The following is a 15,630-nucleotide window of genomic DNA, read 5'->3' as shown; positions in this document are numbered from 1 at the left end:
GACTAAATAGTGATCACTTCCAATTTCAAATCCTCTGTACACTCTGGTGTCCTGCACCAGGGAGAAAACATCACTATCAACAATAACATAATCAATGAGACTTTTCTTTTTCCTTGCCTCTTTTCTCCATGTGAATTTGTGCACATTTTTATGTTGGAACATGGTGTTAGTAATAACCAGTCCATGTCCTGAGCAGAAATCCAACAGATATTTGCCATTGTTATTAGCTTTGCTCTTTTCTCCAAATTTTCCCAAAATATTTTTGTATGTCTGACAATCATTTCCTACTCTGCTATTTAGATAACCAACAAGGACCAACTTTTCCTTTTTCATTGTGTCAGTTGCTTTTTCTGAAGTATCAAAAAATTCCTCCACTTCTACCTTAGTAGAACCTTCTGTGGGACCATAGGCACAAATAAGTCTCATTGTCCAGTTCCCCATTCTCATATTTGCCCACATTACTCTACTTGAGACTGCCTGCTATGCAAGAAAATTAGCCTCATATTTTGTGTTGAATACTATGACTACTCCTTCTTTTCCTTGCTTGTCATTGCCTGAATATAACATTTTGTATTTATTGCTCAGAATATTACATACCTCCCTAGCTTAATCAGATAATGTCTTCTTTAGAGTTTACCAATGAGACCCCACAGCTTGGTTCTTGTTTTCAAACTGCTGCAAATTTTCTTCAATAATGTTTGCATAGTTGAGTCTACAATTTACCTGTAAAAGCTGCTCAACTTTAATTATTTTTAAAACTTTCTTACATACTTTTTCAATATGATAATCCATTTTTATCCTGCTTAATACTAAGTAATGATCACTTTCAATTTCAAGTCCTCTGTATACCCTTGTATCCAGAACCAGCCTTATGATATCACTATCAAAAATGTTGTAGTCAATGAGGCTTTCTTATGTCTTCTCTCCATTTGAACTGGTGCATTACTAACATCATGTTGAAACATGGTGTTAGTAATGATTAATCCATTTCGTGAGCAGAAGTCCAGTAAATACTTACCACTATTGTTAGCTTTTTTCCTTTTCCTCCAGATTTTCCCAAAATGTTCCTATATTGCCTGGTAAGATTCATTTTCTACTCTGCTGTTTAGGTCTCCAACAAAGCCCACTTTTTCAATTTTCGTTATGTTAACTGCCTGTTCTAATGACTTAAAAAATACCTCCATTTCTTCCTTTTATCCAAATAATTTACCCAAATAACTCTTCTTGAAACTGCCTTCCAAGCAAGAAGTTTATCTTTGTGTTTGATGTTGAATGCTACGCTACTCCTTCCTTACCTTGATCATTATTACCTGAAAATAGCATCCTATAGTTATTATTTAGTAATATCCCTGTTTTTGGTGAGAAAAGTTCATGGTACTTTTCCAATTCTTCTGCAAGTTCAATTTCCTTTCCATCAATGCTTCTTATATTGATGGTTCCTATTTTCATTTCTTCTGGTGTTGGGTTTATTTTTCTTCTTCTAGAAATTGAGTTGAAGCTTGTTCCAGTAGCTGACTTTTCATTTTTCATTTTCATATTTTTCCTGGTTCTCTGATGAAAACAGTGAGAGCCTTGTTTAAACAGGCAATGCTCCAACCGTCATGATGTGCACATCATGCCGGCTGGAGCATTGACTGTTTAAACATTGTGGTTTTAATTGCCTGTTTAAATATTGTGGTTTAAGCCAATAAAAAGTACAATTTGTCAGCTAAGTCCAAATTTCCAACCCATCCTCATTCGTTCATTACCCAGTAGATACCTACTATTCCTGTACAGGGCAGGCTACATGAAGGTGAGGAATGGGCATTAGGTAAGAATCCCCAGTTAGTTCTTTGCATTCCTGAAAGGTGATGTTGGGGTCTCCTCCTAGTATTTGACTTTGATCCTTAAGCGACCCATGGAAGAACACACAGAATACAAATACTTTACAGTAACTATAGTATAAGTAAACACATTTGTGACAGTTGCATTTAGGATATTCCATACCACTTTGGTCTTTCATTTTGCAACAGCTTACTCATCAAGCCCTTAATGAAAGCAACTTGTTCTCTAACAGTTCAGACATTGCTGAATAAAAACAAAATGTTGATAATATTTTTAACTTATTAGTTCAATGTTCTTGATTAAAAAAAAAAAGTGAAACTATCAGAATGCAGAAAGAAAAAGTGAAAGACTAGAGCCACTGACCTGAGAGGTGAGAAGTATTGTGCGAGGAAGAATGTCAAAGAGTTATTAGAAGCGAAAAATAAGAACCGGAGAGTGAAGTTTGTAAGTCTGCTGTCATGCTGCAATACAGGTTGTGCAAAAGGCATGGTGTAGACTTTCTGGATGGACCTGTGGCATGAGTTTGATGGATGGAAAGATTTGTGCAATGCTGATGGATTGGGAGTTGAGGGAAGATGCAGGTGAGTGTATGTAAAGGCATCCATGAAGTGAATGAGCAAAAAATGCGGAATGTGTTTTGGAACCATATGCCTGGGAAAGGATTGTCCTGGGTTCAATTCCTGTCACCGAAGTGAGGAGCTTAAGGATCTTTCTCAGACATAGCAAGGTTAGCCAGTCTTGGGCGTGGACAGCAGGGTTTTTTATCCTGCAAGCAGGCAAACCGGCCCCATGAACACATGCAGCTACAGTCATAGAATATACCGGGAGGCATAGGGCTAGTCACCTTATCCTTGGGACAGGTACAACTTGGAAGGGCTTAAGATAGCTCCGTAACAGGCCAGTAGGCCTAACACATAGAAGGGAGAAGAAGGTGTCTCAGGCAATAATATCGAATGGGTCAGTCAATTCCAGATGTAAAGATGGTTGGGGCTTAAGAGAATGTCACAGTTACTACATGCTGATGCTAAGAGTTTTTGGCATTGATTAGTACAACCTCGCCAAAAGTTATAGGCATTAGTGAGACTTGTCTAACAGCAGATGGTGTAGTTACAGGGATAGCATGTAACAGGTTTAGTATATTGAGGGAAGATAGGATGGAGTAGCGGTACTGCTGATGGTAACAGTTGAATTGCAGCCAAAAAGAATAGGAGACAGGCAGGTGGTAGCTGTTTATTTGAAGCAGTCTAGCATGAGATAGAGGCAAAATAATAAGACAAAATATAAAATTGGTTGCAACTATAGTCCAGAGAGAGGATATCTGTGCTATATATTTGTACAATGGGTGCAAGTTGAATAATTATTATGGGGGACTTCAACTTCAGAGACATAGATTGGAAGGAGGAAAGATCACAGGCAGGAAAGAAATAGAATTTATATACTTGCTGAGAGATAATTATTTGGAGCAGAATGTGATGCAGGGTATTTGGATATAAGAGTGTTTGATCTGGTTATAGTATCAGAAGACCTGTGTATAACTAAGGTGACCACATTGCCTGCAAATGAGGAAAGTGATCTTATGATCTTTACATGGGAGGTAGCAAAACATGGAAATTATAGCTAATAAAGAGCATATGTGGAAGACAGGTGATTATGATACACTCATGAGGCAGCTTGAAGCAGTACTGTGCATAAAGATATGCAAGGGAAGAATGTTCACAGTGCATAGAGGATGGTCAAGGAATATCTGGAGGGGACAATATCACACTATATACCTAAGGTCAGGAGGATAAATCAGAAAGGAGTTAGATGGATAAGTAGTATATCATTAAGCATGAGCTGCAATAAAAAAAGAAAATGTTGTGGAGGGTATATAAGGAATAAGGTGACCAGCTTACTCATTAACTGTACAAGTCAGGCAAGAAAGGTAAGCTAGGCAAAATTACAAGATTAAAAAGATTACGAGAAGAAATTAGCTGAACAAGCAAAAAAAAATTCGAAAGATTTTTTTTTTTGTTGTTATGTGGCAAGTAGAAAGAAGAATGACTACAGAAGGGTAACTTTAATGAGTGCAAATTATAGAGGTGACAGAGACGTGAAATTGTTGAGATACTGAGGGACCACTTTGCAAGGATAGATCATCCAAGTGAAGATATTGTTATGCCAGAGGTGACAAGGATTGATGTGAGAACGGAGGTGGATGTATTGGAGGTACTTAGAATATTGCAAAATTTGAATGCAAGTACAGCTGTGGGATTGGATGGGATATCGGCTCATGTTTTACAAGAATGTGCAGGAGAAATGGTGATGCCTTTGACTAGCCTGTTTAAGTCTCAGCTCTAAAAAAGTTCCAAGAGAGTGGAAGGAAGACAAATAATTCCTTCACATAAAGAAGAATAATTTGCTACCACAGACAGTAGCAAATTATAGACCAATCAGTATCTCAAGAGTGGTAAAAGTACTGAAAAAGTTGGTCAGAAAGAGAATTCAGGAATGGATTAACAATAGTATGATGCACTGAGGAGCAGCATGGCTTAGATCATGCTTTAGTAATCCACTAACTTTTTACAATAGAGTGACTAGTGAGTTGAATAAAGGGAATGGCTATGCAATGATAATGTTAGATTTTGCAAAGGTGTTTAACAGGATACCACATGGAACTGTTATGCAAACTGCAACAAATCGGAATGGATATGAAACTAGTAATATGGATAAAAGTGTGACTGCTGGACAAATACCAAAAAGTAGTATATGAAGGAGCAGAATCCAGGAGAAGGCAGGTGACTAGTGGTGTGTTGCAGGGCTCTGTGCTTGGACCAGTGTCATTTAATTTGTATTGCTCCTGATGTGAAGTTGGATAGAGTAATTAGTATTAAATTAATACCTGACTCCTTCAGGGAGTCCAAAGACTCATCGAGGAGGGTACCTGCTCTACAACTGTCTCCACCACTCAATCCACCGACGAACAGCAACTTCACCAATGCCATCTGCTGCCCATTACCACCACTATATTTTCCGAAACAGTCACGAACATCCATGCCCATGGCGGAATTCGAACCCGCAGCCTTTTGGCTGGAGAGCAGATACGCTAACCACTCGGCCAGCCAGGCCGGTAAATCAAGGTAATGTTGAGTGCTTGCAGGATGATTTAAATAGACTGACAGTATGGGCTAAACATAATGGATGTCGATTTAATGCAGAAAAGTGTAAAGTTATGCATTTTGGGATAAAAAGATTACAAGCTATATACTATATTAGGGTAACTGTACTCCAGGAAATTGATGAAACCAGGGATTTGGAAGTAGTTTAGAGGGCTTATTACTAAAGCAACCAGATAGCTCACAGGATTCCTTGGTTATTAAAGAACATACTAATAAGCAGATATAAAGGAGTTATCTTCCTTTCCTCTTTATAAAGCCTTGACACGACCATATCTGTATTATTGTGCTCAGGTCTAGTCAGCTGGATTTCTTGCAGATGAGGAAGTGGTACAGAGGATCTAGAGGCGAGTGACCAGGATGGCGAATGGTCTGGGGAATGCTTATGAGGATAGATTGATGGTTTGTGGGTTGCAGAAGTTGGTTGATGGGCAAAAAAGGGGATATTTCCTTTGTATTAATCCCAAGAAATTCTTTTAGAAACATTTAAGTTACTTAAAGAATTTCTTGGGAGTAATACAAAGGAAATATTTCAGTACTTGGCTATAGGGGGCAGCACAAGAGGTCATCCATGGAAGTTGGGTAATAACAGGGTGATTAGCAAAGATATAAGGAATAGATTTTTTGCTTAAAGAGTGGTGAATGGATTGCCAGAGTTAGTTGTGAGTACAGTCATACCCCGACTTACGCGAATCTGGAGTTACGCGGTTTCTTATATGTATGTATGCCTGTCACGCCTCACCACTAGTCGTATCTTTCCGGTGTCGGCCGCATTTGCCAGTTTCACACATGCTGTGAACAAACAACGTATATCGCATGGTCTCCATTCATACACGATTTTTATAGTCTACAAACCTTGCGATTGTTTAATGTTATGTTCTTGATAAAAATTTTATCACATAAAAAATAATAATGTCGCCCAAAAGAAGCAAGTCCGATTCTTCTACAGCTAGCAAGAAAAGAAAAACATTCAAAGCATACTACTCATGGTGCTCATTTGCAAGTCTGAATGAAGCTATGAGGCAAAATGAGCAACTGTCTGTTAAAGAGTTTTGGAAATGGTTTAATGTTTTAGATGCTGTAAGGATTATCGGAGATTCTTGGGGTGTCTCCGATATCAGAGACCTTTCGCTACAAAGAGACCGAAACATCAGATCCAGTTTTACCAGAAAAGCACATGACAATTGCAAAATTAACAGAAGGTCTCAGCTTAATTAACAAAGATTTACAGATTTTGGAGGACATAGATTCTAACGAGGAACAAATTATAGCCACAAGGCAAAGAATAAAAAATCACTGGCTTGCTATGAAGAAATTTTGCATGACAAGAAAAAGACATTATGCCATCAGACGAATCTATTAGATTTTATGAAACCACCGACATCAAAATAACTTTCTTTTTTTTTATGTACCAAAAACTACGATTATGATTATATTTCTTAAAAAATATAGTTGTTTTTGTAAACCTTTGGTCCCAATTGTATGTTTGTATATATAAATTATATGCAAAATTATACCCTGAGTTACGCGAATTCGACTTACACGCTTTTCGTTGGTCCCACCTACCACGTAATTCCGGGGTATCACTGTACTTTATTTGTTAATAGTTTCGAGGAGAGGTATAACAAATACGGTGTTAATGGTTTGGGTCTACTGCAGTGAGTCTTAGGACTCTGTAGAGTTGCTTTTACAATAATAATAATATAATAATAATAATAATAATTTTAGGCTACACATAGTTGCTTTACAACACAAGGAACAACCTTCTTACAGCACACACACACACACACACACACACACACTTAACATAATGGAATGGGAATGTAACATACATTCATGTTGTACCATGTTAAATTGCAAGTACAGTCTGTGTCAGAAGCATCTTCAAAAACCAGCAAATGAAAAATTTCCTGATCTGGGGAAAACAGTAAAATATATTTTTTGAAAAAAAAAAAAAAAAAGACAATTATTATTATTATTATTTGACACCTCCAGGGAGTCCAAAGACTCATTGAGGGAGGGCACCTGCTATACAGCTGTCTTTACCACTCAATCCACCAACTGACTGCAATTACACCAACGTCATCTACCGCCGACCACCACTGGTATTTCCACAGACAATCACAAACATCCATGCCCACGGCGGGATTCGAACCCGCAGCCTTTTGGCTGAGAGCGGATACGCTAACCACTCGGCCAGCCAGGCTGGCATTATAATTAAATTAGCAATTCAAAATATAATTAGAAAATATGAAATTTGATTCAGCTTGTGTATGATAAAAAAAAAAAAAGTGTTATATGTGGATAATTTATGCAATTTACCAAACCGATTTGTGATAGAAGCATAAGAAACAATTTTCAATTTTATTTTTTACACAAATAAGCATTATACAATTAAATGTGTTATGGTCTGTATATGGAAATCTTTCAGACCTCATAATAAAACCAAGGTAAAGATCTTTAATAGCAGTATGAACACCATTTCATTATATGGATCAGAGACATGGAAACTGACTAAGAAACAGGAAGCCAAATTTAATAGTTTTCAAAGTATTTGCATATAATATTAAACATATTTTGGCCAAATGTATAACATATGATGAGTTATGCAAACAGAAAAGAAGTATCGCCAGTGAAATAAAAAGGTGCAAATGGAAATAGACTGAACATATACGTTGTAAGGACAGAGGAGAAATTCCAATGGTAGCTTTAACATGGAAGATAGAAAGGCTAAAACTAACTTAGCAAAGAATGGCAGAAAGAGAATGAAAGGAAGAAGGCTGTTTAGGAGAGAAGCAGAATTAGTTACAGAAAGGTAGATTTTGGCTTTATACCCCATTATAGAGGATAGCCTTGGTCGGCAAATTTGGGATTTGTTTAAACTAATGATCATCATACAGGTGAAAAATAGTTAAGTCAGTGATTATAAAAAAAAAACTTGAAGTTTGGAATGCTTGACCACTCCTTATATGAAAAGGAAGATGGAATAATCTACAAAACCGAATAAGACTGTTGGTCAATGAGAGAGAAGGCCATTTACTGAAGGAGGAAGTGGATGTCAAAAGTATGTCATCCCTGGTTATGCCTATATTAATTCAGAAATCTGAAGAAAGGAAGCTATCTGCCATGATCTGTAATGAATGGCCAGAGAGGAAATGGCTGTCTGGTAACAGGATTAGAAGGTAAACCTGTAAGATTGTGGTTTACTGATTAGGTCTGTATGCTAGACTTGATCAAAGGCCTTGAAAATCTCAAATGCAACTTCCTAACTTTGTCCCAAACTTTCCACAGTTTGTGTGTAGAAGTTGGTGATGTGGACTTCAAGATCCACTGTGGATTGAGAGTAGTGAATCCATATTGGTTACTGCAGGTTAATAGATGGCCCCGATTAGCGAAGAAGTTGGTGGTTAGTAATCTTCTCCATTATATTTAGAAGCAAAGGCATTATAGTTTGATGGCAGACTTTTTTCTCAAGTTTGTTTCTTTGGCTTGATATATTCATGTTTTCTGTACCTGGTAATACCATGCAGGACTTTTTTATGAAGAAATTACTAGTTTCACACAACATTTTTGTTTACATCTTCAGATTCAAAAACAAACAGAAAAAAAAAAGTATTCACAGAAAAATTTCTAAATTAATAGTTCTCATTATTCAAATTAAACTTGAACAAGATGTTAAATATTGTAATAAGATGTCAGATGCTTGGCTCATTTTTGCATTGTGCTATATAACTTCTCTCATAGCATAGCCTAATTCATTAATATACAGGTTTTTTACATATGCTGCTCATAGTTGATTTAAGATGAGACAAGGCTTTTCATCCAAAGGTAAGTTAGCCAGTCTCATATTGAAATAGCATACATGAGAGGTTGGTTGATCAACTTGTAGTATGTTAGTACTGTATATGGGTAATCTTGGCCCAACAGCCTTAATTCTTTCAGTCATGACTACAACCAAATCTAACTTTACCATTAAAATGGCCCTTTTAAAATGACTTGATAAATTTTAATAGACTCCTAAGTATTAATTTTATTAAATTCTGTCCAGTAATAGACAAATTCCCTTTAAAGTATTTTTGTCAGAAGAGTGTAGTTAAAGTAGCCAGAAAGAGTAGGGGAAGAAATCATTCAACTAATCTTCTATGTAAGACATAAACCACTGTAAGGCAGCATATGCATATGAGTTTATCAAGTGACATGCATTTGTAACTTGCATATTATGTGCAGTCTTGCAGGACATCCAACATCAGACTATGCATGTCAGTAAGCATGCTTACTTCACAGACACAAATACAAATGTGAAAAACTTTCTGGATTCTGTTTCTTCCCTAAGAAACTATTCCAATCTCAAACACATTTGGTTGTAAAAAGATTACTGCTACCAGATAAGCAGACATTTATCTGCTTATCTAGCAGCAATCTAGGTGAATGTTTTAAACCAGGCATGGCCAACTTCATTCTATACGAGGGCCAATATATGATGAAATGGTAGCATCATGGGCTGCACATCTTTAGACAGAAGTTAAATAAAAATAAACTCTGCATTTTTTCAAGGCAATAGTTATATGTATTGAATTATTATATGTGTTAAATCATTTTACTGCTGGGTCTCTGAGTCTGAGAGACTCATTTAAAACTGAGTCTCTGAAACTGATCACTGTAACCAGAGCAGAGCAAGTGACTTTCAATGATGCGTTACTCTGGAGTGCATAGAAATCTACCGCTCCCACTACTACAACTCGCACAGAGAAGCAGTAGATTTTATAAATTGAATAATCTTTTTAAATCAATTTTGATTCCGTGTTGAGAATATAAATTGTTTCCATCATCAGAAATAATGAATATAACTAGTATATCAATCAGAAAATCTGTGGTCAAAACTAATAGCTAAATTGATAATACATATAATTTAATATAGTTTTTATCCTGCCGCAGGCCACACAAAATCACGTTACGGGCCACATGCGACCCACGGCCTGCTGTTGGCCACTTTTGTTTTAAACTAATCGCATCTTGTTTCCTGCTGATCTTTCTTAATTATGCAGTGCCTGCATACATGGAAATATATGAAGACAAACCTTACATCTGAGTTGACTATATTTGTGTTTTATGGTATATTTTCAAACAGAATTGGTAGAATTTCTTTAATAAGTTTTTTTTTTTTAAAACAGATGGTCTTTAATTGGCAGACTATTGTGTGAGATTTAACAGTGATGCATTAGTGCTGGCTTGATAGTTAAGTGTTTCCACTCTTTAGGCAATAGATGTGGTAACTAATCTTACTATAGAAGGGATGTTTGTAAGTATGTTTAGGTGGAGATGATTTTAATTTATCCAGTATAGAAATCATGTAATTGCAAATGGACTGCAATTGCAGCTCATCAATTCATCTCATCTCATTCCTACTGTTGTCACATAACTTTTTTCTCTTTCACATCCCATTTATTGCTTTTCATATTCATCACTGCTAAATTTATCTGCAATGCCAGCCTCAGTCACATCTGAAAATATGCTATTGTCATCCTTTCATAAAAATCATCAAAATACACATTGCCTGTTTCTCATTCATCCCCTCCTCTTCCCCAAATAAAATTGGTTTAAGTTAGTTAATTAGTTGTTAAAGTTTATCTGGTGAAGGTGAATGTAATAAATTATGCATCACCTTAGAATTGTTTAACTCTTTTCATATTCGCATGCTACTTTTAGCTTCATTTTGAAACCAGATCACCATTGTAATCACTGCTATTACAAAATACAGTAGTTCCTTTGCTTTCTGTAGATATATAAAATAGTATGAGTTTAGTTCTCAGCAATTAACTGGTATCAGCAAAGACCAGCTAGTTAAAACATTGATACCACACTGAAATGATTTATTGGTATGATGAATTTAGCAATATGTAATTGATTTCTTATCATGTAATATTGACATTGGGCAAATATATACAATCAAAAACTGGGAGCCCTAGATGCTATGTTGATTTTTGTTGTGTTGACCTAACCAAAAATTAAATACAAAATGTAAAAGGTTGATACAGAATTCTTTTGTTGTTTCAAGGATATTTGCAACATAAGACTGAATGATATCATGTAATCACAAGAAAGATATTTATTTAACCAAATATTTCGGTCTGGAAATAGCAGACCATTGTTAGTGGTATTACAAGAACAGTTTAAAAAATACAAGCTAGAATACTAACAATAGATCGTTAAAATTAGAACACGCTGCGTGATGTTATATCACTAAGTATGAAACGGAATATTTTGAAGTAGAAACATGATTGAATTTGCTATAAAAAAAAAAAAATTAATTAATGAGTAATCTTGATTAGACTTTCCCAGATTTTTGATATAGATATACAGTCATTACGATTCAGGTTGGGGCGAAGGAGCAAGGCCTCCACACTTTCCTTGAACAAACGTTCAAACCTATAACGGGATCTATGTAAGAGGCGAGTCCTGGACCAAAGGATGCTGTGGTCAGTTTCAATCCCGTGTTGAGCCAATCCAGACTTTTCAGGTTTGTTGTGAAGAATGGATGATTGATGTTCTTGGATTCTTTTTTCAAGAGAACGTCCAGTTTGTCCAAAATAAGAGAGATCACAGTTGCACGGAATTTGATAAACTCCAGGAAGAAATAAAGTTGCGCGTTTGTCTTTAGGAGAAGGAAAATGAGAAGACAATTTGTTAATAGGTGAATACGTAGTTGTTAAATCATATTTCTTTAAAATTCTTGCGATAGGTTCTGAAATACCGGAGATATAAGGAATAGGAACTCGACGTATTGAAACTTTCTTGTTTTGTGGAGGATTATAAGAATTGAGGAGACGTTGAGTACTTTTTTCAGAAAAGCCATTGAGTTTCATGTGTTGTTGGATAGTAGAAAGTTCTTTCTGTAGATAATCAAAAGTAGAACAATTAGTTTTGGCTCTTCTGATGAGGCATTTTATAATTCCTGTTTTTTGAAATGGATGATGGGCTGATTCTTTAAGAATATAACGACCTGTGATCGTTGGTTTCCTGTATACTGTAGTTGTAAGAATATTTGAAAGTGATCAGATGAGGAGAACATCTAAAAAAAAGATAACTGGTTGTTTTCTTCTAATTCCATAGTAAACTTTATGCGATGATGCAAGGAATTAATACTGTTTAAAAAAGCGTTTTTGCTGTGAGGCCAAATAGTAAATATGTCATCTATATATCTTACCCAAAAAGATGGTTGAGGGAAAATAGATGCAAAGAGGACTTTTTCTAAATGTTCTAAATAAAAGTTGGCTAAAGCCGGAGAGCCAACAGGAATTATAAAATGCCTCATCAGAAGAGCCAAAACTAATTGTTCTACTTTTGATTATCTACAGAAAGAACTTTCTACTATTCAACAACACATGAAACTCAATGGCTTTTCTGAAAAAAGTACTCAACGTCTCCTCAATTCTTATAATCCTCCACAAAACAAGAAAGTTTCAATACGTCGAGTGCCTATTCCTTATATCTCCGGTATTTCAGAACCTATCGCAAGAATTTTAAAGAAATATGATTTAACAACTACGTATTCACCTATTAACAAATTGTCTTCTCATTTTCCTTCTCCTAAAGACAAACGCGCAACTTTATTTCTTCCTGGAGTTTATCAAATTCCGTGCAACTGTGATCTCTCTTATTTTGGACAAACTGGACGTTCTCTTGAAAAAAGAATCCAAGAACATCAATCATCCATTCTTCACAACAAACCTGAAAAGTCTGGATTGGCTCAACACGGGATTGAAACTGACCACAGCATCCTTTGGTCCAGGACTCGCCTCTTACATAGATCCCGTTATAGGTTTGAACGTTTGTTCAAGGAAAGTGTGGAGGCCTTGCTCCTTCGCCCCAACCTGAATCGTAATGACTGTATATCTATATCAAAAATCTGGGAAAGTCTAATCAAGATTACTCATTAATTAATTTTTTTTTTTTATAGCAAATTCAATCATGTTTCTACTTCAAAATATTCCGTTTCATACTTAGTGATATAACATCACGCAGCGTGTTCTAATTTTAACGATCTATTGTTAGTATTCTAGCTTGTATTTTTTAAACTGTTCTTGTAATACCACTGACAAAGGTCTGCTATTTCCAGACTGAAATATTTGGTTAAATAAATATCTTTCTTGTGATTACGTGATTATATCATTCACAGAATTCTTTTATTAAATATAAATTTAATATATTTAGAGATTCCAGGATTTCTCAGTACCTTAGTAATATTATGTTGACGTTTCATTTATTTTTTAAAAATCAGTACATATATCTCTGTGTGCATTCAACCATGCTAAGTATTGTATGTTTATATCAGCCATATATTGATCTCGTATGTGTTTTATATATACACACACACACCAAATAGCTATCCAGCACCAGTAATGCAGAAAATGAATGAACTTGCGAAAGTTGTTAAACCAGGAAGGAAGAGAAATAAAACTCGGGCAGTGAATTTTGTCAAGAGCAAAGAACTAAAGTTTGCAACAAGTAAGTATCTATGCTTATGTAGCACATTACAAATATCATTTTCTGTAAAAGACATACGTGTGTGTGTGTGTGTGTGTGTGTGTGTGTGTGTGTGTGTGTGTGTGTGTGTGTGTGTGTGTGTGTGTAATTATCTGTTGTATTTACTTGGTATGAAGATATGTTCATATTTTTTACTGACTGAATTCCGAGAATTAGACAAACAATTAATTTTATATAACGCACAACATGTTTCGTCGGAAAGCCGACTTCTTCAGGCATGAGAACATTGAAAGCAAACATAAAAAACATCACAAAGAAACGTTGTACCACTACAAAATCAACTAAACTACAGTTAAGTTTGAACCGAAGCTACAGTCCGGGCTAAAGTTCTATTGTTAGGCATCTGCGAGCGTGTGACTTCATGAGTGCGCCAGTAGCTGATAGCAGAGCTAAATGAGTCCGGTAAATTATAACCAAGGTTACTGTTGATGTGATGAGAGTCCAGAACAATTTCTTTAGGCTCAACTATCCGGTGTTCTACCTCATCGTGGCATATATGAAGGTTTGAAGTTGTGGTTCAGTTTATCTTATGTTGGCGGCCTTCACTATTTGTGTTCACTGAGAACAGGACATGGCTTGAGAGGGCACTTGCTCTGGTTCTGTTGTAAGCCTATATATATATATATATATATATATATATATATATATATAGGCAACTCATGCTATAGCAAACACTTAATAGTGAATATCTTTTAGGATAACATTGATACTATGAGACGTCATTTAGGAATTTTTAGTAGTGTTACATTGATGAATTTGCTATCATATGTTGCTATAGTGACAATTTTGACTATAATTCAAGGCCACAAAAATTAAAATTAATTTAGCATTCATTCAGTTTGTTTAATGTTTCTTCCTTCTTAAGGAGAAGCAATGCATTATTTTGACTGACTTGACTTTACGATATTTTATTACTAGAAACTTGGACAGCGAATTTTGTCAAGAGCGAACTGAAGCCTGAAACAAGTATGTATCTATGCTTATGTAGCACATTACAAATATCATTTTCTGTAAAAGACATACATATATATATGTGTGTGTGTATGTATGTGTATATATATATATATATAATTATCCATTGTATTTACTTGGTATGAAGATATGTTCATATCTTCATACCAAGTGTTTCACTATTAAGTGTTTGCTATAGCATGAGTTGCCTATATATATATATATATATATATAGGCAATATATATATATATATATATATATATATATATATAGGCAATATATATATATATATATATATATATAGGCAATATATATATATATATATATATATATAGGCAATATATATATATATATATATACATATATATATCTCATGCTATAGCAAACAATTTTACTGACTGAATTCTGAGAATTAGACAAACAATTAATTTTATATAACACACGACATGTTTCGTCGGAAAGCCGACTTCTTCAGGCATGAGAACATTGAAAGCAAACATAAAAAACATCACAAAGAAACGTTGTACCACTACAAAATCGACTAAACTACAGTTAAGTTTGAACCGAAGTTACAGTCCGGGCTAAAGTTCTATTGTTAGGCATCTGCGAGCGTGTGACTTCATGAGTGCGCCAGTAGCTGATAGTAGAGCTAAAAGAGTCCGGTAAATTATAACTAAGGTTACTATTGATGTGATGAGAGTCCAGAACAATTTCTTTAGGCTCAACTATGCGGTGTTCTACCTCATCGTGGCATATATGAAGGTTTGAAGTTGTGGTCCAGTTTATCTTATGTTGGCGGCCTTCACTATTTGTGTTCACTGAGAACAGGACATGGCTTGAGAGGGCGCTTGCTCTGGTTCTGTTGTAAGCCTATATATATATATATATATATATATAGGCAACTCATGCTATAGCAAACACTTAATAGTGAATATCTTTTAGGATAACATTGATACTATGAGATGTCATTTAGGAATTTTTAGTAGTGTTACATTGATGAATTTGCTATCATATGTTGCTATAGTGACAATTTTGACTATAATTCAAGGCCACAAAAATAAAAATTAATTTAGCATTCATTCAGTTTATTTAATGTTTCTTCCTTCTTAAGGAGAAGCAGTGCATTATTTTGACTGACTTGACTTTACTATATTT

At 35.3% G+C, this 15,630-nt stretch overlaps 1 protein-coding gene across 5 annotated transcripts in view; it reads left to right on the top strand.

Moving 5' to 3' along the window:
* Positions 1-15,630, top strand: part of LOC150100590 (uncharacterized) — a 154,850-nt gene that overhangs the window by 56,815 nt on the left and 82,405 nt on the right. For 4 of the 5 annotated variants that reach the window (XM_090401654.1, XM_090401656.1, XM_090401659.1 and 1 more), the window contains 2 exons: positions 13,363-13,484; positions 14,442-14,489. In XM_090401654.1, the coding sequence (XP_090257780.1) occupies positions 13,363-13,484; positions 14,442-14,489 (170 nt within the window). The remainder of the gene's footprint in view (positions 1-13,362; positions 13,485-14,441; positions 14,490-15,630) is intronic. The other variant, XM_090401658.1, reaches the window with a different exon arrangement.

Source organism: Typopeltis vanoorti, chromosome 12, assembly GCF_054136105.1.
Source record: "Typopeltis vanoorti isolate ZY-2024b chromosome 12, IOZ_Tvanoo_1.0, whole genome shotgun sequence".
Taxonomy (NCBI): Eukaryota; Metazoa; Arthropoda; class Arachnida; order Uropygi; family Thelyphonidae; genus Typopeltis; species Typopeltis vanoorti.
This window is presented reverse-complemented; position numbering and strand designations above follow the sequence as displayed.